This window comes from Tigriopus californicus, chromosome 8 (assembly GCF_007210705.1).
Source record: "Tigriopus californicus strain San Diego chromosome 8, Tcal_SD_v2.1, whole genome shotgun sequence".
In the NCBI taxonomy this organism is placed as follows: domain Eukaryota; kingdom Metazoa; phylum Arthropoda; class Copepoda; order Harpacticoida; family Harpacticidae; genus Tigriopus; species Tigriopus californicus.
In genome coordinates this window covers 14,084,041-14,103,567 of record NC_081447.1, presented here as the reverse complement: position 1 = coordinate 14,103,567, position 19,527 = coordinate 14,084,041, and the positions used below count along the sequence as shown (strand labels likewise).

At 42.7% G+C, this 19,527-nt stretch overlaps 3 protein-coding genes across 7 annotated transcripts; 2 read left to right on the top strand and 1 right to left on the bottom strand.

Annotated features, from left to right (window-relative positions):
- The first annotated feature begins 4,306 nt into the window (after positions 1 to 4,306).
- LOC131885004 (kynurenine formamidase-like) lies at positions 4,307 to 7,018 on the top strand. 2 transcript variants are annotated; one of them, XM_059232923.1, is made up of 5 exons: positions 4,307 to 4,432; positions 4,949 to 5,281; positions 5,359 to 5,437; positions 6,433 to 6,760; positions 6,825 to 7,018. In XM_059232923.1, exons 1-5 carry the CDS (start codon positions 4,426 to 4,428, stop codon positions 6,969 to 6,971), a joined length of 894 nt encoding a protein of 297 aa, XP_059088906.1. In that variant the 5' UTR covers positions 4,307 to 4,425; the 3' UTR covers positions 6,972 to 7,018. The 2 variants fall into 2 exon arrangements, with proteins under 2 accessions (XP_059088906.1, XP_059088907.1); XM_059232924.1 differs by lacking the exon at positions 4,307 to 4,432 and adding an exon at positions 4,772 to 4,791.
- On the bottom strand, positions 6,962 to 10,877 carry LOC131885003 (frizzled-7-A-like). Its single transcript, XM_059232922.1, has 4 exons — positions 9,327 to 10,877; positions 9,041 to 9,266; positions 7,956 to 8,159; positions 6,962 to 7,779 (listed from the first exon to the last, which is right to left on the bottom strand). The coding sequence occupies exons 1-4, from the start codon at positions 10,284 to 10,286 to the stop codon at positions 7,433 to 7,435; spliced, it is 1,737 nt and encodes a 578-aa protein (XP_059088905.1). The 5' UTR covers positions 10,287 to 10,877; the 3' UTR covers positions 6,962 to 7,432.
- Positions 10,878 to 16,148: 5,271 nt separating this feature from the next.
- Positions 16,149 to 19,527, top strand: LOC131884844 (uncharacterized). 4 transcript variants are annotated; one of them, XM_059232735.1, is made up of 3 exons: positions 16,149 to 16,283; positions 16,377 to 16,507; positions 17,199 to 19,527. In XM_059232735.1, exon 3 carries the CDS (start codon positions 17,210 to 17,212, stop codon positions 19,373 to 19,375), a length of 2,166 nt encoding a protein of 721 aa, XP_059088718.1. In that variant the 5' UTR covers positions 16,149 to 16,283; positions 16,377 to 16,507; positions 17,199 to 17,209; the 3' UTR covers positions 19,376 to 19,527. The 4 variants fall into 4 exon arrangements, with proteins under 4 accessions (XP_059088718.1, XP_059088716.1, XP_059088717.1 ...); XM_059232733.1 differs by having other exon boundaries at positions 17,106 to 19,527; XM_059232734.1 differs by lacking the exon at positions 16,377 to 16,507 and having other exon boundaries at positions 16,167 to 16,338.

The window sequence follows — 19,527 nt, the reverse complement described above, 5'->3', positions numbered from 1 at the left end:
GTAGGTAACGTTATTTTGTTAGTTCAGATTTCGAGTTTGGACTTGAGTGGCCTTCGAAGTTCAATTTTCTAAGCCTTGGAAAACCTGGTCATGAAGCCAAATCAAGGAATTCTGACATTCTCGTCAGAAGAAGCTCTGGCATAGACATGTAAGATATCTTCTATGCATAGCCTTGGCATGCCTGTCAGTTTGAAAGGTCTGTGCCAAAAGTTGCAACAAAGATAGTGTTCAAGGACAGACAACTACATCAAAAAGATCCTGGAATGATTGTCTTGTTGGGGTATTTCACTCAATTGTAAAAAAATCGTGTAACACAAACACTTTCATGAAGTTTGGCACGGAATTTTCACTTACGTGGGGGTATGCCGAGGTTTTGGCTATGTCATGAGTCAATAACAATAGCGCCGAAATAAGCGGAGCTGCTCCACAAAAAAGCAAAGGATAGTGCTAGAAACAGTAAAAAGATAAATCTTTAAGCTCGCTTTGAGACAGAAGTTCAATTGTTGGTGAAAAAAAGCGGTGTCATTTTTACGTTTGACACATCCCTACATATTCCAAAGAGGGCGCTTGGGTGCAAAGGGGTACAAAAAAACAAAAAAAAACTGAGGCTGCGGTCGTACCGGTCGTACCCCATTGATATAGACGTTATGGTAAACAATTGGCTCTCTCCTAGAGCCTGCTATTTTTGCTGCTGAGGGTGCTTTTGTTCACAAAATAGTTTTGGGTCAGACCAAACCCATTAGGGCATATGCAACTGCAACTGTACTTTTGGAGACTTTCCCCAAATCAAAAATAGGGACTAATACAATAAACTTTAAATGACAACAGTGGTGTGAAAATGAATCTTGTGATAACCCGAACCAAAAAAAATGCAAAAAGGTTCTGTGTGAGGATTTAATCCTTCAACTAATCATGCTGCAAAGAAGTAAATAAAAGGCCCAAACAAGGAACAAAAAGTTAAGAGGGAAGCTTATAGGGACTCAATTGACTATGGCTCCCACTTGTAAGAGCTCTTGAAATCAGCGCTGCCAGGTGCCATATTTGCATGCCATTGCATGGCAAATTTGGGACCCCTCTGGAATCTAACAAACGCAGATTTGGCATGTTTTTCTAATCTGGCATTTTTCCTGGCTTTGAGAGGTAATCTGGCATGTTTGGAGTCCTGAGACCTGGCAGCACTGCATGAAATTCACGAAGAACGAGCTCAACGCCTTCCAAAATTCACACAAGCTTTTGCCATCTTGTCAATCCTACCTAAAAGACGAATTCTTTCAAATATTAGAGGCTCAATGGAGACGAGGGACAATTGACTGCCTGGTTTTAAATTTTCGGATGATCATTCAGCCGAATCTCGATTTAGCCATTAGTTGACTCATACAATCTGTTAACAAATTTTGAGAATAATGTATGCAAATCTTCAAAAGGAACGAAGCTTTCAATAACAATTTCGTCGTCTTGCAGGGGTATGTCTATAGGAATGGAGTCTTCAACTGACAATCCAGGTTTGCTGCTCACATTTGTTGAGATAATCGAAATTATTATATAATTGAAATTCGAAATTAACGAGCAAACCAGTCGAGGATAAATAACCTTGAATGCTGGGTTGAGCGCCGAAACATTTTGCCTTTAGAACCTTTTTCGCCCGCACTTGGACACTTTGTAAAAGCTTTTGACTTTATCCATATATCACGTTCCCAATGGACCCGGCCCACATCATATCGAGACGCTTGGCTCTAAATCTAGACTAATAATCACTCAATTTTGTTCCCGATGCAAAAGACCTGCGAAGAGCTCGATGCCTTCCATCTATTTACTGAAATAGGTCCATAGCGTCAATGTTACCTTTGTTCTTGAAGGACTAAGATCTTATGGTCAATGCTTTGCTCAATTTTACAGGAACATCAATACCTACTAACTGCACCTAGCGCAATGAGAAACATTTGCAATACTTTTGACCCAATTTTAGACCACTTTTATGATTAGATAGGAAAATTAGATGATTTTTGTTATCAAATACTTGAAAGCGAGAAAAATGACGTGATACTGGACAGGAACCCGTATACTGGGACGAAGAAACAAAACATTGGAAAGCTAATGCCCTGAGTAAGATGTACCATGAACTACTGTGTAAGAGTTATAGAGTAGTTCATGGATGTACTCGTACATGTATACCTGTATATCCACTTATGTACCCTTTAAATAGCAATGGCTGTTGTGAATATTGGTCTCACTGATCGAACGTGGGAGTCATCCATTCCCTCACCCTCCTTAAACCCAAAAAAAGAATTAACAACTAGCAACAGTGGTGAGCAGGTGAGCCAAACTTGGGACCTTGGCCCAATCAATTGCCACCTCTGAATTCAGGTGCAAACTTTTTTCTCTGACCCTCTTTAAGTCCTCGCATGTGTACATATTTCATTATTCGCAGTACGGAATATTTGACTCACTTTCCGCTCAGTTTGACGTCCTACTGGAATGTTAGGAGCCTGTTGCATTCAAGACTTTCTCGATCCTAAAAACGGAATCAATCATGTAAGTCAATCACAAGATAGAAGGAAAAAAGTTTCAGAGCAAGAAGTGAAGGAAAAAACACTTCGCTTTTATCGTGACGTATCGCCCTTGCAGTTGGCCAGTTCTGGGGTGCAAGCTTGAACACATAAATTTTTGGAGGTACCTCAATGTCGTGTGATCACCTAAAGCATATCAAAAGTATCATTTTCCAAAAACGTAGTCAATCCTTATTATTATGGTTCTTAGCTATGTATTGAAATGAATACATAATGATATTTTTGAAACATTAAACATAATGAAAATAAATGTCTCATTCTTGTTTTGTGTCGTTTTCAAAAGAAGTGTTGATTCTGATTTACTTGTCATCCCTTTGATCGCTTGCGTGGAAGAAGGACTCATCCTGTGTCTTTGAGTTCTTTTGCCAAAAAAGAACCAGAAACCAGCTTGCAAATTTTAAACGAGAAAATCACTTGGCTGAGTCAGGTACATTTTTTCTATTTTTTGGCAATCCATGATGATTTTATGCCTCCACCTAACGCCAAAAAAAATATGCATAAAACCGTGAAATATGCTTCATTTAAAACTGATCTTGTTTTAGAAAAAGAAAAGAGTCCCAGATTTCTTATATTTTTCGGCCGTCTCTGGACATTTGAAATTCTCAAAATTTTAAAGTTTCCTGCCAGTAACTTTGCTTGACCGTAAGTCCTGCCACGAACTTCTAGAAATATGGACTGTGAACGAGCTCTCCGCCAATTCAGCCTACTCTTTTCGAACAAAAGTAATGAATTAAGAAACGTAGATCTTCTCAATTAAAGGTAGGTCATTTTTACATCATTTACCTGTAAAGTGGATCGTTTCAAAGTTATATTGCCGAAAGGTTATGCAGCTGACTAAGAGCAGGCCGAAAATTCGAATTGTATGTAGTGTTTAACTTTGACCATGTCTCCTGAGTTCCCTAAGCATAGTTCTGGGCTCAAATTTGGCAAGTTAATCTTTTCAACAAGGTTTTGTGGTAGTATGAAGTGCTTATTTGAAATAAGATCAACGGTTTTGGAGATACAAAATTTTGGCTTTGGCTCGTAGTCCACATCTCTAGAAGTCTGTGGCCTGCATACGCGGAAAGTTGAGAAATTTAGCGTAACCTTCTCTTAGCCAAAGAAGGATTTTCTTCAAACCAAGTATTTGACGACTTTGCTCTGAATGAGGTCTTTGAGTTCGACCGAATTTAACTAAGGTAATGTATCCCATTAAGCACTGCAAAAAGCCACAAATGCCTTCGATGTTGCTAAAGGCAGGGACAAATTTTAGTCGTGGTCTTCCATATTCATAATACATTATAACAAAAACCAATTCTTATTGTTAGTCATACCAATGTTCCGGCATTGGACAATTAGTGGGAATTACATGTTTTCCTAATCTAGATTTTGAGCCCAAATTTGGCCAAATTTGTTTATTTGGCCAGATTTTTAGATTGTTTGATGGACTCAATATGAATAAAGTGAAGGAGTTCAGGAGATCATAAAATGTTCACCTCCGATGCCAGTCCATTTCTCCAGTTGTCCGTGGCTAACCTTACGCTATAAGAGTTTTCCTATCTGTCGACTATCATTGAAACTACCCCTTGGCCATCTAGTTGCTGGCGTATTTGATGTACCTTATAAGGATTTATTTCAATTATGATGATGCTACATCGTCCTCTTGTACGTACGAGAACATGTGTGTTATGAAATAAAGCTTCGTATTGGACACGTTTGGACACAAATGTCCAAAAAAGCAATGTCAACTCTCTCAATGCACAGCTCTACAATCTCTTGGTCAAAACGTGTTTTTGCCATCAAGAGACGCCTTTGGTGACTGGTCCAGTTGGTGAAAACTTCAAGACTTAGTCAGTAGTTTGAGGTGTTGATTGTGACTATGACAGGTAAGCTTGAACATCATTTCATCGTATAAAACCAGCCTCAAGTCCCTGATGGCCTCCAAAGCATCTTGATCTGTGAATACTAGATTATCTCATCGCTCCACTTGGCTGGCCTCGCCAACCTCAACAAACTCTTTTATAGAGCAATGACCTGTTGCTGCTAAACCTGGAGAACTTATATCCAAGCTTCTTAGCCATAACCCCTGGCCGTTTTTGCTAATGGCTTCTCCGACTACTCAACTCTCCCTTTATAACGGATCCTTCTCAATTGAATCCTGACACTTGGCTTACGTTAGGTCTATCGTTTTCGGTTCAAGTTTTCCAAATCTTGCGAATATTTAATGATTACAGCAATACGATAAGTAAATGCTTTTTTTTTTCGTTCGTAACATTTCAATGGCAGCGAATTTAGTCATCTAATATGACTCTTCCGTTTTAAGTAATGCTAACTACGATTCTAGAGATTTCTTACGCAATGCGCAAGGAATTGATCCTTATAATATGAATGTACTTCCACAGCCACTGTGGAATCTCGTTTAATGCCGAGTTTATGGTGCAAACGCATGGATCCGGTAGACGTGGTGAGTGAACACGTGCGTGTAACAACCGAAGAAAGTGATCGAGTGGCTGCGACCATTCCATCGGAAATGCGGGTCCAATACCAGGAGACGTCTCCCTCGGCGACCCTTGACATTTTTGGAACGGATCTCCCCAACGACTCTCCGATCTTCGTGTACCTTTCAGGTGGATATTGGCAGGAATTGTGTGGAGCCATTTCATCATATCCGGTGATGCCCATGTATCAAAACGGGATCGTATCAGTGATCCCCAACTACGGTCGGGCGCCCAAGGGTAACCATTCATGGGCCTTTAAAGCCCTGCAATAGTTAAGTAACATCACAAATATATCGGTTTCTCTGAAATTTCAGTGACAATGAGTGACATAGGGGAGGAGATCATTTCGTTAGGTCAATGGTTGGTCCAATTTGCTCAGAAACGAAAATGCAGGTAAATCGGGTTTTCCTAGCAGTATATTGAAGAACCCCTGAATTATGGAGGGACAGGCTAAGGACATCGTAAATTGCCATTTTTAGTATCTTTTGTTTCATTTATCTCTATATGACCCAATCAAATTTTTGCGAGGTAGAGAAGCGTCACTTTAATTTTCGACTCAATCAAAGGTCAAAGCCATTAGTCGAAGCCATGTCAAGGCTCACTACATGGCACCAAACGAAACGAAAGAGATGGCCCTATTCTTGAAATTTATTACGAAGCAGACCTCATTCCTTTTGTCTATATTTATTTGTCGATGGTTTAAGATGAACTTTGATAGGGCTTATGTGAATTTTGACTTGGACGTTTGATTGAGCAAAAATCCTTCAATTTTTCGGTTCCCATTTTCCAAGTAATCTGTCACCTGGAATTGGAAATAGATTGGTTCTAGTTTATAACCCGCAGCATATCTGTCCATGGTCCAGGAGTTCTTGCACCATTCTGCGCGAAAAAGACTTCTTGCTCCGCAATAAAAAAAAAACATGTTGGAGAAAAAGGTTGTCAAATAGTGGCATGGAAAGAGATAAAGTCAAACGGAGAAAAAGAAATCTACGGTTGGATAAATGTTCGCTTAACAAGAGCTATTAGACCAAATAACGAAATTTGGTCTGGTGTGTTTTGAATGTTGATGCTTACTTTGAAGCAGTAAATATCGTGTTCAAATCATGCCAAGAAGTACTTAAAAGATTGTAAGTATAGTACTTAAAAACGTTTAAACGCGATGGCATACCTAATTCAACGCGCTATTTACTATGTTGAAGAATTCTAATGCGTTAAATATTTTTGAAATTGGCTTATTCCCACAAACAACGTAAAGAGACTGTCACTTAGTAATCATTCATAATATTCCTCAAAAAGTCTTCGTTCCCGAGGATTCCAAATCTATGACAAACCTTGCAGTGCACTAGTGATTTCTGAAACGATTTTCATTCTGCTCTCTTTATTGGAAGGTCGATTGTCTTGTCTGGCCATTCCGCTGGCGGACATTTGTGTGCCACGCTCATGTCGTCACCTTGGTTTGATTCTCTCACCGAAGAAGAGCGGTCCTTGTTCCGTGGCATGTTCCTTTTAGGAGCTTGCCTGGATCTGACCGACATTCCCAAGACGTCCATAAATGATCCTTTAAGACTGACCGAATCTGAGGTGAGGAAGTTTTCCCCACTCCAAGACCACAATCTGAAGAGGGCTCGTCAGAATTCGGCCAAGATGCAAACTTTTCTCATTTACGGGCAAAACGATGCACCCGGATTAATTGACCAGGGAAGGAAGTACGCCGAGGTGAGGGTCACGATTCTTTTTTCACCTCGTGTTTCATCGAAATTCTAACCTCATTTCCTGGCAGGCATTGAAGGAGCTTTCTCCGCATTGGATGAGGATTCCCGAGAGAGACCATTTTAACTTGGTCGAGCATTTGGCCGATCCAGACTATGTGGTCACCAAATTGATCTTGACAACCTTAAAGGGCCAATCCAACGAGTCTTCACGTTAATAATGTATTGAGACCAATATTCTTAATGGAGCGATATGACAGATTGACATGAATGACGAGTACGTACACACACACACATATAAACATTGGTAACATGAGAAATATATCTTCCTGGGAAGGAGTTTCGAGAGAAAAAGGCAATGCACGTCATAAAATTGTTCATCATCGGATGCGAAATTGAGAGAAGTTTGGCTACTTTGCTTTTCTGCTCTTGCATTCTCCATGGAGGCTGGATTTGGCACTCGCCTTCATATTTAATCTACTCTGAATACGTTTCTTTTGGTTCTTTTTTCCTCTTTTCCAAAGCTCTGCTTAGAAAGCTTTATGGGGAAAATGTAAACACGGGTAGTCAGCCGCCTCTTTCTCTCTACCTCTCTTCTCTTCGTTAATGCGCTCAGAAGCGAGGCCAGCGGCTTAATAGCCGAAAAGGTGTTAGACTGCAGTCTTTTGAAGTAGCGAGATCAAACGTAAGCGCTGTTGCCATTCTTATTTTGATGGCCACTCAATCGCTGGAAGAATGACTTCCAAGTGGTCAAGGTCTTGCCACACCACACCCAGAAGCCCGAAATGATGCCGATCATGGCAATGCTAAAATACTTGATGAGAAAGACGTTGAACTTGGGATCCGGAGTGTTGGGCACACGGTTGTCGGGAAACCTGCACGGAGTTTGCCACTTGTCTTGGAAGAATGGATCGCGACAAATGGTCTCTTGCCATTTTTGAGTCCAATCCGACATATGTTTGTGCTCGTATAAGTAGCAAATGATGATGGTCAATGCGGGCAACGTGTACAAGATGGAGAAAATACCTGAAAATAGAACGGGAAATAGAAAAAAAAAACGGCCAATGAGCGATGAATGGATGGACAATTGAACGAATAAATGAATGGTGAATAGAAAACAGCTCTCTCCCTTTCCAGTGTTACATTTGATGAGCTGTTGTAATGCAATAGTCTTAATGATGCCTGGGACAAATGATGCTCACCGATTCTAATCATTAGTCTCTCCAACTTGTCCGTTTTGGTGCCATCTTGCTTCATGATAGTTCGGATGCGAATGAGTGAAAAGTAGCCGAACACCAAGAACAGCGAGCCCAAGATGAGGCAACTCATCAACGGCACCAGGAGAAAGTACAGGAGACTACTGGGCGACCATAGCCCAACAAAGCACACTCCGGACAACACATCACCTGGATCAGAAGAGAACACAGGTTATCATGGTAGATATACCGTTGTTCATTCATTTTGTGGTCAAAGGAATAAGGGCCCTTATTTGCAACGTCACACGGCCCAAAGAAAACGGGAAGAGGCACGGTAGATTGCTACATAAACTGCTCTTGCCTTGCCTTGAACGCAATTTCTTTTCCGGACATTATGTAATCCGAGGCACTAATTGAAAATAATATTTTGATAGAATTAGTCAAAAGCAACACAAACGCATTATAATTCAATAACAAGGAATTGGCCCAATCGGCCTTATATTTGGTAGAGGCTGAATGACAAAGCGCCCTCTGGAGTGCAGAGCGTAAAAAATATTTCGTGCAGCGTAAGGGGGCTATGTCGTTCCCGAACCATGAGTAGAAAAGGAAAACAAATATATTTAGATGCTCTCCCAGCTCATTTCTTGGTCAAAGAGATTTTGGCTCCAGCCCATGAATAGAAAGGAGTCGCGGTAATCGTTTTCCAGAGCACCTTCGGATCCGTGAGGGCCTTGGTCAATGCCCACAAAGGACTTAATTGTTCTTTCTCAAGAGACGAGATCAGACACTGTCTTCAACACTCTTATAGAGGAGGGAAGGGGGAGAACACAAATAAATGGGGGGGGAGCAAAGTACCCGATTACTTCAAAGGCCAAAAGAGGTGATTGATAGAGGGAATTTCCCATGGAATATGAAGAGGCGGAGGCTGTAAAACGCACTGGAAAACTGAACTGAACGGAACGTTTCAATCCGCCAAACTAGCCATCAAAGCGAGGAACGATATTTCTATGATAGATTGCTTCTTCGTCTTACTTCACAATGATTTGGGCCAAGCATTGGCGCTCACAAATATTGCCATTCGTCTCCATTACCTTCAACGTTTTTGGTGATCAACATGGCACTGGTGAGAATGGAGGGGATAGTCCACGCCACGGTGTGAAAGAACTGACTTTTCACATCGATGGCCTCTTGGCCCCACTTCAAGGCGGCGGACAAGAACCACGTGATGGTCAAGATCACCCACCACAAGGATCCGGCAATGAAGAAAAAGTATAGGCCCATGGCGCTCAACGTACAACGCCAATCGTGCAAGGTGCCCTACAAATCAAACAAAATACTTAACGGTCTTCAACCCTAACCAGACAATGCCCGTCTCACTTGTTTGATGGTCTTCTCGGCCAAGAAGTTCATGGTGCGATTGGGCACGGCCGGATTACACGCGATGCTATCGCCGTGTCCAAATCCGATCAAATAGATGACAGCCATGCATCCGTAGCACAAGGCCAGGTAGATTATGGGCCGCTCCGGGTAGGGGAAACGCCCCCGATCGATGATGTAGGTGAGCAGCGTGACCAGGCACGAAATGAGACACACCACACTCCACGAGCCGATCCAAGATTGCGCGAATTGGATCTGATCGCGATTGAAAAAGGTCACGTTATGGTAGCACGGGGCTCCGCAATCCGCGATGACCTGATCGGACCCGATGTGAAGGCGGTACTCGAACTCTCGCGGCATCTGAAGCTGGACGGGACAGGTGAAGTTGGCGAGCGCCCCGCCACGACCGGGTCCCACGGCCGGTCGAGCCGTTATCTGCGGCGAGTGACCGTAGTTGGGCAGTTGAGCCCATGAGCTCTCGTAGAGCGGCTGTTGGGCCTGGTTCAAAAGCGGCTTGTTCATACAAGGCTGTCCCTCAGTGCCGTCCGGCGGGAAATGGTGGCAGGCAAAGGCGTCGGGCCAGTCGTAGTTGAATTGGTTCATGATCTTCTCGCAGCCGGCCTTCACCGACAGACACAACTCGCGACAGGGCGGGACCTGCATGATGGTGCACACGGGGGCGTACATCGAGCACAAGAAGGTCAACACGTCCGGCGAGCATTTGATGCTGATGAGCGGCGCGTACTGCCGCAATTGCTGACCCGCCGTCTCCTGGTCCAGGTGACCCATCAGGTTGGGGAAGGTGGTATTGGTCCAGAGGGCGTGTTGGCATTGGTCCATGGTGATGAGCTCGCATTGCGGCGATTGCAACACCACACCCGCCGAATCCGACGCGGCCCACACGCTCAGGCCCAGGCTGAGCACCCAGGCTGTGCACCACGCCGCCTGCGGACGCCCCATGACTCGGACCAGCGTGAGTCAGAGAGCCCGCTCACAACCCACGACGAGGGGCCAGGACGGGCCACATCCTCCTAACTCCTTTGCCCAAAGGACGCCACAACGAAGAGGCCACAAACGGGGCTAACCGGTCTCGGGACCCCAATCTAGAACCCCTCAGGCCAGGACCGGAGCACTACCTAGGTGGGACTAGGGCAAGGCTAGCGTTCCAACGATTTTCTCAACCCACCCACTGAATGAGATTCGTGAGATGAGAATCAGAGACTAACACCATACATACAGCCGTCAGTCAGCCTGTGCTGCCTGTACGGCATGACGGCCAGTCAGGCCTAACAGTTTGACCAGCCGAGGGGTGACAGCTGACAACACACGGGCTTGGGCTGTGGTTTCTGATGGTAGAGGCGCTGCTTGCCACGGGCTGGGCCAGGGGTAGTTACGGTAGTTACCCAATCAGCTGCTATGGCCAAACACTAACTCCTAGCCAACCGTTCTCACTCGGTTATTAGGCTTTCTTGTGGCTTTCCAATGATAACATCACTGACTAGGTCCGTTCATCGGGCCGATGGGCCGGGCAGGAATCATCATTGCCACGGGAGAAAACACCTGAGTCGCCTGAGTCCCTCTGCCCTACCTGAGTTTTCCTGGCTGCGGGTGCTGGTGCTACCACCAGGCAAAGAAAATCCCATTCCATGGTGACCACGTCGATTTCCGTCCAAGCGTCCGGTATCAAGCCCATGCCCTCAGATGTTTTATCCTGTGTAAACTTGATGATGACTGGTGTATTAAAGACACCAAATTGACCCAACAATGGATTTTCCATGACATTGTTGCTTTTTTGAGTTTATAATCAATTGTCAAACAAAAATGAATGATTTAAACAAAGATTTCACCTAACGTAACTCATCCAAAATTTGGCATTAGCAAAATGCAAGCTAGTCACCCTTAGAAGATGATAATTTTAAGAGCAATATTTGACATTTTTCTGAAAATGATCATGCAAATTCGACCAAAAATATCAACTTTTTGTTCATAATTTTCCAAAATTTTGGTCATTAAAAAAGAAAAATGGGAAATGATAATTCTTGATTTATTTTCAAATCTTATCGACACGAATCACATGTAAGCATCAAATAAATTATATACATAACGTCAACCACCTGCTTATGTATTCCATCCATATGAAATAGCTCTCTTATCTATGCAACTTTTTAAGATTCTCTTTTTCAAATGTTGGAACTCAGTTTTGACGGATAAATAAACATCTTGGCGTGTTTTCATGATGTATTGGGTAAATAATTGTGAGGTGATTGGTTAATTTGGGAAGAACTGACTTACGATTACTTAATTTCCAGACATTCATAAAACTCCATTTTCTTGACAAAATTTTTCGGTTTTACATTTGCCACGCACTAACATTGTTTTCCTGTTGCTGAATTGAGACTACAAAGGCTGATCTAATTTGCCCGGGTATACAATTTATTGCGTAAGTTTGGCCACACCATTTTCCCCTCAAGTGTTTGTTTACAAACCCAAATTGGGGCAAGCAAGATCCTACTAAGGAAGTTAATCACTGGACTACTTGCCCTGTCGATGCTTGCCAATCTGCCTGCGCCTCAAACATTCAAACCAGTGCTGCCAAGTTTGATCCAAGCAAGATTTTTTTAGGCCAAGGGCACGTACATTTTCCATAGATAACTTCATATATAGATCGATCAAGGGCGCTGCGATCGCATGTTTTCGTCTCAGCTGTCGCTGGTGGAAAAAAATGTTTCATTCGTAGTCAAGCTACTTAGGACAACTATGGTGCAAATTTGAATCGTTGACAGCTCGTCCAAATTCAGAGTAGAAACCCCTAATAAGACTCCTTGTCAAGCAATTGCTCTAGTCCAGCACGCTTCATAAAACGGGTTTGAGTAAGTTGTCCGACCACATTTTTAAGAACGAAATTTTGAAGAGGTTAAAATGGGGCTCAAGTGAAAGTTTTCATCCATGTGGTGGAAACACTTAACTGAAACGCAAGGAACAAGCCTGGGTTCAGGATGACCTCCAGAGGTGTCGGAATTACCTTGTTTACGTATAGGCGCAATCATGTCGCCCACATTCAAGCACATTGTTGGGAGATTGAAACGAAATTCCGAATGCCTCATCATTGCGTTGCAATTTCGGATACATTTTGTTACACTTTCGAGATTTTCGAGATGCGTTGCTAAACAAGGGCAATCAATAGAGTACATGATTTGCTCTACTAATGTCCAAATCTTTTTTTGACATGTTACGTGTATTATGCCGTAAAAAGCATTTTTTTATTATTCTACCACTCTTTCTACCTGTATATTTGTAAGATTCAAAAGAAATTAAGATTAAAGAGGAATAACAAACGTTTCATGATAATAATTCAACTTGCCTGAAGCGAGATTTAACGAAATATCTTTGTCCCATTTCCACCAGCGTCAGCTGACCTGAAAACATGCTCATGCGGTACAGCTCCTGTTGAACTAAGGCATTCTAGTTATGATTTTCTATGACATTTTCTCTGACCTAAACAAATTTGCTTGGACCAAACTTGGCAGTACTGGTTTGAAAGTTTGAAGCGCGCTGCGGCAGATTGATCACATCAGCACTACTAAGTACTGATGGGATCAAACAAGGAGAGCCAAATTTCAAAGGGATCCGAGCAAACAAAGCCAAGCAAATCGGAAATGGGAACTGAACAAAGAGATGAAAATCTAGAGTGTTTAAATGCCTGACGCAATGGGCAATCTGATTATTTCTAACTTAAAAGCACACTTTGAAACATGAAAATAAATCTCGAGATTCTTGATTGATTTGTTTTGACGGACTCCCTCAAGGTACTGAGGTGGCGCAACCAAGGGTTCAATTTTTAAAACAAGATTGCAACAATGCATCTGAATTTCAGGACACTTTACCTGAATCTCTTTCCCAGCGCAGCATTACTCTACACTACTATTCAAAGGTCCAGTCAAGATGTAGCACAACAATTAAGCAGAATTCTATGCAAAATTTGCAATTTGAAATTAGGCACAATAACAATTTCACGTCACACTTGGGTTGCTCCTTTTCAGTCCATTTTCCGGTTAACTTTCTGGCCAGAAACAATAACAAAGAAAATGTGACGTTTAGCAAATACCAAGTTCTGGGTAACATTGAATGCTATCAGAGACCTTTCTGCCGCTCACATGAACCAAAAACTTGGGATTCAGACATCAAAAACCACACAAGTCTGCCATAAAAGGATGCAATAGCTTTTAAGAACATTTACACGGTAGTCCCCCTCCATCATCAGGCACAAACTTTTATGTTTTTGAAATGGGCCAAAAAATATATATCAAGTTCTGGATAAAAAGCAGTTCTATTTGATCCAGTAATAAACAACCTTATAAGTGTTGGTATAAATTTACTAGCTTAAATATTTGAGCCATCTACGAGTGACGCTTCAGTTAACAGAAACGAAAATTTCGACCATTTAGCATCACTGAGTAGGCCTTAGTGCAGATGAACCTGACTCGAAATTCAGCAAACTCCTCAAACCACTCTTAAAATCGAGTCAAACCATCGAACTTTGAACCAAAGCGGCGGTCCGAGCACATCAGTAGAGAGAAGGAGCATCAGTTGACCTTTGCTGATCTTTCTACTGCTGCCAGATGACGGTTTAGCCCGCCAGATTTTGCAACTTCTGGCGTTTTTAGATTCTGTCTGGCGAGGAGATTTTTCTTTTGGCGGGGAAGATGAATCTGGCCGTTTTCTGGCGTTTTTGAACTTTGTGCGGCGGGGAAATTTTCAACATTGACGGATAGGCTGATTGAGGAGGGTTGCTGGCGTTTTGACTGACTAGACATTTTTTGACCAAAATATCAAGGAAATTGGCATATTTTTCCTCAGCTTTGAGGATGCTTTGCAAGAATGCAAGTTGTGCATTGGCAATTATATCTCACTGGTCTTTCAGTTTCATACTTCAGAGCAATTGATTAATGCACTGCACCCTTTTGGGCACAAATTGATGCGTTTGAATTGTGAATCATACATCACTTGTATTATCATCAATTCATTTCTCTAGAAATAACATGGCTGTATGTTTAGTGCAGATAGAGTAAACTTTTTCAATAGAGGTTTTCTAGGTTTTCAAGTGGTGTTTTCAACTTCAGAGGCAATCACTGTGCTCACGGCTGTTTTCAGAATAAATGCATCAGATGTGGCACAATTTTGGACAAAACGGTGAAACATATTTTTTACCGAAATCAAGGTATGGCCAAATAAACACAATTTTTCAATTATTTCAGCATTACCAAAATCACCCCATCCTGTTCCCCCTCTTTTGAAACACCAAACCGTAGACAAACATGCAGGGCCACTATGAAAGCTTTTGGAGTTAAAAAACTTTTTCTGTCATAGATTCTAAGATGTTTGATCAAGATGCTCAGCACCAGGATAATACACTCTTCATTCACTAAAAACTACGAACTTTTTTGCTTTATTTTGCTTTATGATATGCAATGTTTCAAATTGGTTGCATTGTGAAATCCACAGAGCAGGGTAACATATCTGCAACTCTGCTAATTTACGCTCCACAATCTTAAAATATCTGGTTATGATAGCCAGTGGTGAAAGAAAGTTCTGTGTTTGACACAAATTGTTATTGGAAGGCCAGTAAATTCAATTCATACAGAAAAGCATATGAATATACATTGAGGTGCCCTAGAATATTAAGAGAGAGAGTATCTGGCGTTTTTTTAAATATATTTGGCGGTGAATGTCTTAAATTGGCGTTTTTGGGGGGTCATCTGGCGTTTTTAGCCTGTCACCACCTGGCAGCACTGGATCTTTCTATATAGGGCTTGTCATGTGGACGCGCTCATGAACAACTGACGTTATTTCATAGAGTAAAGTTATAGACAAGATGTCCAACCAAACCGCATTGTGCCTGCTCTGCATTTTGACGCTTATTTCAATTTACTTGCTTGTCTAGGCAACTAGCATTGTAGTATTGAGCCAATTTGATAATCCGTTCACTAAATTACACCAAACATGTTCATTTTGTTGGGAGTGTAACGCACCTCACTCAAAATCATTTGATTATTGAAAATTCAATGGGCGGATGGTCTTAGTTCTCCCTCCCCAAAATGCCCAAAATCATGGTGGTGGACCACATTTTTCATTGAATTTCCTTCACTTTGCATGCCCTATTAAGCATTTTTCAGCATGGCCATTAGCCATTTGATCAGGGTGGCCACCTGGCAATTTTTGATACTGATTTTTGAAAATTAGCATAATGTAAAGGCCGCAAATATTGTCAATGTTCATCAGACCTGGTTTTAGCATTAATCTAGAATTATTTGTAGGGTCTTATTATTTGTATTGTAAAGTATTGTAACATCTTGTCTAGCATGTTTACAGCATTATGGCACTGACAAAATACCAATAGGGAAGAAATGCAAAAACATCGCACAAGGAACCCAATTTGGCGGTGTTTAACATGATTCTTACTGCTGATCCATTAGCCATTCCATGGAACTGATTCACTGAAGCCACTAAGCGATTTTCATTTGAATGTTTACTATAAACACATTGAGCAAGCAAAATTACTTATTTTCTAAATGCTTTACTTGTGTAAGAAAGAACCTTGTTCAAATCTTGAAAAATATATGTATGTTCTTGTGCTCTTCAAAGTGTTAGGGTTCAATATGAGTTGAAATTTTTGGGCCAAAATATCATATACACAACTGCATCATTTGTAACCTGTGATTTCGTGCCTTTTGATTTATTCTAGCCTTTTCGAGTTCCAATCAGCATTCTTATCATATATTTCCCTCTCACTGGCATGGCCAGCTGGAAAGAATCCTGGCCACCCTGATGTCGATTTCTTCTGATTGTTCCTTTCATCGTGTTTGTGAGGAGGAGAGGACCCGAAAATCGTTCCACCCTCACCATCCCCATCTCCCGCAGGCTTGGATTTGAAGGATTCTCGGCTTTAAACCACCTCGGGTAGGCATAGAGTGGTCCGAGGACGTGCGGGAATCCCCAGATTCCCAAGAAAAAGGTAGATTGGCTCCTCATGAAAATTGGACTCCATTGTAGGGCCCGCATCCAGGTCAACTCAGTGGTTGTCAGTTCATTGTTGGATGTTAGAACGTAATGTTGCAAATTGACCTTGACGGGCCTTCACGTCCGTCCCGATTTTGTCCTATCGAACCATAGGATTTTGTTGCGTAAGTTGTATTCCACGAAAAGATCCATCCTAGTCACTTCAACCTATAGATGTACATCGGCAGATGACAAACCAGGGTAGTTGGCAATGGGGGACACCGTTTGTCTTCTAAGGTCAGAATTTGCTCCTAGACCAGGCCTGATAAATAGATCCAAGTGCTTTCATGCACAAGCACTGCTTAGTTTTATGTATCATATTCTCAACCATGGCTTAAGCAAGTTCCTGGAGATCAAAGCAGCATTTTACATTTATTGATGTTTGTATCTAATCCAACGTAGTTAGATAGGAATAAACCTTAACTTTCTCTAACTCCAATGAATTTATTTACATTAGCGTGGCAGTTGACGAGCGGTTTTCAAGCAAGATTTGTATGTTGTTAAATCGGTATGAATTGACAAAAATAACTTCTTTGGTATAATGGTGAGATATTGTGCATAGTGAAGGTTCCAGCCAGACGATTTTAGCACAATAGATGTTAGGCCAAGCCAATTATAAAGTGCAATGAAACGAGAAAATCCAAATCCGGAAATAATTATGTTTTAGTTTAGCCTTGTCTAACCGTTGGAAATGACTTGAGTGCAACCCGGTACTACTTTTAGGTTCAGATTGAGATGGTCGCAAAAAAGCTATGGGTGTTTTAGGTCGACCTCGATGCAGCGACTGGAATTGAGTTAGAGAAAAATTACTTCTAGACCGAAAAATAATGTCGGAACAAATGGAAGCTGTGACAAAGAATTCATCGGTCTCCGCCAAGTCTCAACCCGACTCTTCCGAGCTATTAAAACAAGTGACAGATGAGCAAGATCGTAATGAGGCCTCAAATCCAGTGAATATTGAGGCTAAAACTGATGAGCCCTTGAACGTTGCTCAACTGAATGAGGGCCACACTGACCCAGGTAATGACACTTTAGAGCCTGTGTCTTCTCAATCTGGAGAGTTTTCCCCCATGCGCGTGTCTCCGGGACGGTTCTCGCCCACTTTAGACGAAATCTCTGACGGGCTCTCGAGCATTGGTTCCCCTGATCCTTATGTATCCCATCAGAAATCATCCGAGATACTACCAGTGAGTGAAAAAGAGACCAGATCCAAATTTAGTCGGGAACGATCTCGATCACCTTTGTCGAGGTCCAGATCGTGCGCTTCAGTGACGCAAGGTTTGAAGCCAGCCTCACCACTGCCGTATGATGAGTGCGTAAACAAGGATCTGAGTTTAGTGAATGACGTCTCCATTGACATGTCTGATGCCCTTTCGACCATCTCTGATGACGAGCTTCAGAAGGGTGAGGAAGCTACGAGTCCGAAACCCGATTCGGAAGTGTCCTTGGAGCAGATTAGTGAAGGTGGTAGTGATGTGGAGGATGATCATCCGTCCTCGGTCTCTAATATTAGTGATGGTGACATCGATGAGATTGATGACGGTGTCGATGACTTTGAGGAAGAAAGTTGTGAAGACGAAGTGATCTCTCGACTCCGAGAACCCCTGCCTTATCCAACGGATCAAGACGGGAATCGTGTGGTGAAGGTAACCAAAGTCATTGAAACAGCGCGTGATCGAAAACAACCGGAACCTTTGTTTCCTCCGGGGAAGCAACCCAAGGCTAAAAAAGCCACGTTTTTGTGTTTAAACTGTGAACAGTCTGGTCATCGAGCCAAGGATTGTCCGACCCTTGAGTGCTACAAATGTCACATGAAAGGCCACTTCTCCCGGGAGTGTCCCAACCCCCCCGTTGTCAAAGTTTGCCTCATTTGTTCCCGTAAGGGGCATCTCGACAAAGATTGCTGGTACAACCCGGCGAATGCTTCGGCCAAATCCACCCAATATTCCCAGTTCAACTCCCAACGTTCTCATCATCGCCCTCCTCCCCCTCCTCCCCCTCCCACTTTATCCGCTGGGCCTAGAGAAACGACCCACTCCCAGCGGTTTTTGCCTCCAGCTCCAAAACCTCCCACAATCTCTATAGATTACGGCCACAGATCCAATGAGGTCGGGCAGTCATTTGCCTCGCCCTCGGCTCCTCTGAAGCGATCCAAGACTTTGTGGCTTTTCTTCAAGGAGAAACTCATCCAGAAGAATCAAAACCCTGAACTGGCTCAGCCCATGATCATGACGTGGACCATGGCCAATCACTCAGAAGGTACTCTGGCCGATGTCATGACCCGAATCCGGCCCAAATCTCAAGTGGAACTTCGTCTCATTCTGATCAAAGAATTAGGACGCATCGAGGCCAAGCACATCCCCATGTCTGTGAATGTGAGCGAGTTGCTCGACGAGACGGTGGAATATCTCATGATGTATGCTAACCCTTACTCCCTGCCCATGTCCACGACTAGTTCTAGTTTTCCCTCGTTGCGGTCGTCGGTCAGTGTGTCTTCTTCGACTGCCGATTCGTTTGGTGCCTTTCAAGGTTCAACGTCGTCGTCGCCATCCTCGGCTGTGAATATCGATAAGATTCAAAATGCATTAAAGAACGTGAACGCCATGGAGCGGTTCAAACACCTCGATAAAGTCATTGAAGGTCAATTAAGTGGCGACATTCGGGCTAAGATGGCCTACGAAGGTCGATGGCAAAGTCTGGCCGGACTTCGCGGGTTCATCTCGGGCAAGTTGCAAGTGATGAAAGAAATGTTCGGGATCAGTGATGACTACATTGCCGTGGTGTCCTGGACGATTCAAAAGCTCTTGGCACATGTCGGGTTTTGCGACTACACGCTTCAAACCATGTTCACTACGTATGGTAGGCTATATTTGGAGGAAAACTTGGCCGAAAAACTTCAACCCTATGGCAAAGATTTCCCTTCAGGTGTGACGGTGAACTACATAATTTCCACCGTGAGCGATTACATGCGAGACTTGATTTCTGCTGATTAGCAAGCCAAGTTCCAAGGGTGAAAAATTTCTGTGTGTTTGCGCCCCGACTGGAAACTCGTTTTGCAATGATGTGCATTGCGTTTATGGGCATTCAGGATGCTTCAAATCCCGACTGTATGGTTTCTTATGCAAAATAAATGTTAAAAGAACAA